This window comes from Pygoscelis adeliae, unplaced genomic scaffold (genome assembly GCF_000699105.1).
Source record: "Pygoscelis adeliae isolate BGI_AS28 unplaced genomic scaffold, ASM69910v1 Scaffold803, whole genome shotgun sequence".
Classification (NCBI taxonomy): domain Eukaryota; kingdom Metazoa; phylum Chordata; class Aves; order Sphenisciformes; family Spheniscidae; genus Pygoscelis; species Pygoscelis adeliae.
In genome coordinates, this window is record NW_008824537.1 from 1,326 (window position 1) to 2,662 (window position 1,337).

The 1,337-nt window shown below is 65.4% G+C and overlaps 1 protein-coding gene across 1 annotated transcript in view; it reads right to left on the minus strand.

Annotated features, from left to right (window-relative positions):
* Positions 1-1,274, minus strand: part of TMEM198 (transmembrane protein 198) — a 1,956-nt gene extending 682 nt beyond the window's left edge. The window contains 4 exon segments of the mRNA XM_009321610.1: positions 2-176; positions 409-750; positions 753-977; positions 1,085-1,274. Coding sequence (XP_009319885.1) covers positions 2-176; positions 409-750; positions 753-977; positions 1,085-1,274 — 932 coding nt within the window.
* Positions 1,275-1,337: the final 63 nt, after the last annotated feature.

A 1,337-nucleotide genomic window follows, 5' to 3' on the forward strand; every position in this document is an offset into this window, starting at 1 on the left:
CCCATCGAAGCGGCGCACAGGGTTGGGCTTGCGGCGGTAGGCAGGCTCGGGCGGGTGGGCTTTGTGCTGGTGGGGTGGTGGGTGGTGGGGTCTCCGCTTCTTCTTCTTCTCCTTTCGGTCCTCCCGCTGCTTGATGCGCATCAGCTGCACACGGCGCTGCTGCCGGCTGATGATCACTGCGGGGCAGAGGGGCCTGTGAGCGCCAGGGAGCACCCCGAAATCCTCCTCGCACCCAAACCAGCCATGGCTTTGCACACCCAGGCCTTCCCTTGCCATGCCATGTCCCCGCAGAGTCCCGAACGAACCCCTTATCTGTGCATGCAAACCAGGCACTGGGAACCCCCGCTCTGGCCCCCCAGCTCCTGCACCCACCCCAGGCCACGTCCATCTCCTCCAGTCCCCACGCACCTTCGGTGTGGGAATAGCCCTCAGCCGTGACCTTCCATTGGACCAGGACACCCAGCGTGGTGAGGAGTGGCCAGACGCCCAGGATGACCCAGCTGTACCAGCATACGGGGCGAGCGGGGGCCACCTTGATGCGCTCGTAAATGTACTGCACCAGGAGGAAGAGCTCGATGAAGTAGTCGACAGTGACGGTCATGATGGCGCTGCCAAAGACGGCAGTGGAGAGGGTGGTGAAGAAGCGCTGCCACTGCAGGGTGAGGACGGCGAAGAGCATCCCCACGCCCAGGAGCAGCGCGATGGGGATCCACACCGTCGGCGGGGGGGAGAAACGCTCCATCACCCCCACACTGCCAGCAGCAGCCCCAGGAGCAGCCCCACCATGAAGAGGCCGACGCTGCGCACCAGCATGGTGACCAGCCCGCACAGGACCCCGATGCCCAGCCCGATGCCCACCGAGGCCTCCACGCTCAGCTGCGTGTCCAGCACCCGCTCCTTGTAGCACAGCATGAAGATGATGATGGAGCCAAACATCAGCCCCGTCAGGAACATGACGGCCTTGAAGCAGCGGTAGCCTGTGGAGAGACCACCGCAGTCAGGGGGTGGATGGCCAGCACTCCCCCAGCTTCCCCCTGCCCTTCTCCCCACTTGCCCCACCAGCCGCCAGGCTGGCCTGGCTCACCGAAGAAGCAGTAGATGATGCCGAAGAGGCAGCACATGGCGCACACCACTGAGGGCACCACCTGGTAGCGACGCTCGATTTCCTGCTGGCAGCTGTGCCCCCACTCCTGGCCTGGCTCGTGCGGCAGCAGCTTGAACCGCAGCGTCTGCACAGTTGCAGTCATGGCTCTGGGGACTCCCGGGAGAGGCATCAAAATCTCCGCTCCTGCCCCATGGCTCGCCGGCAACGCAGCGCCCCGGCCCCTGGCGCAGCC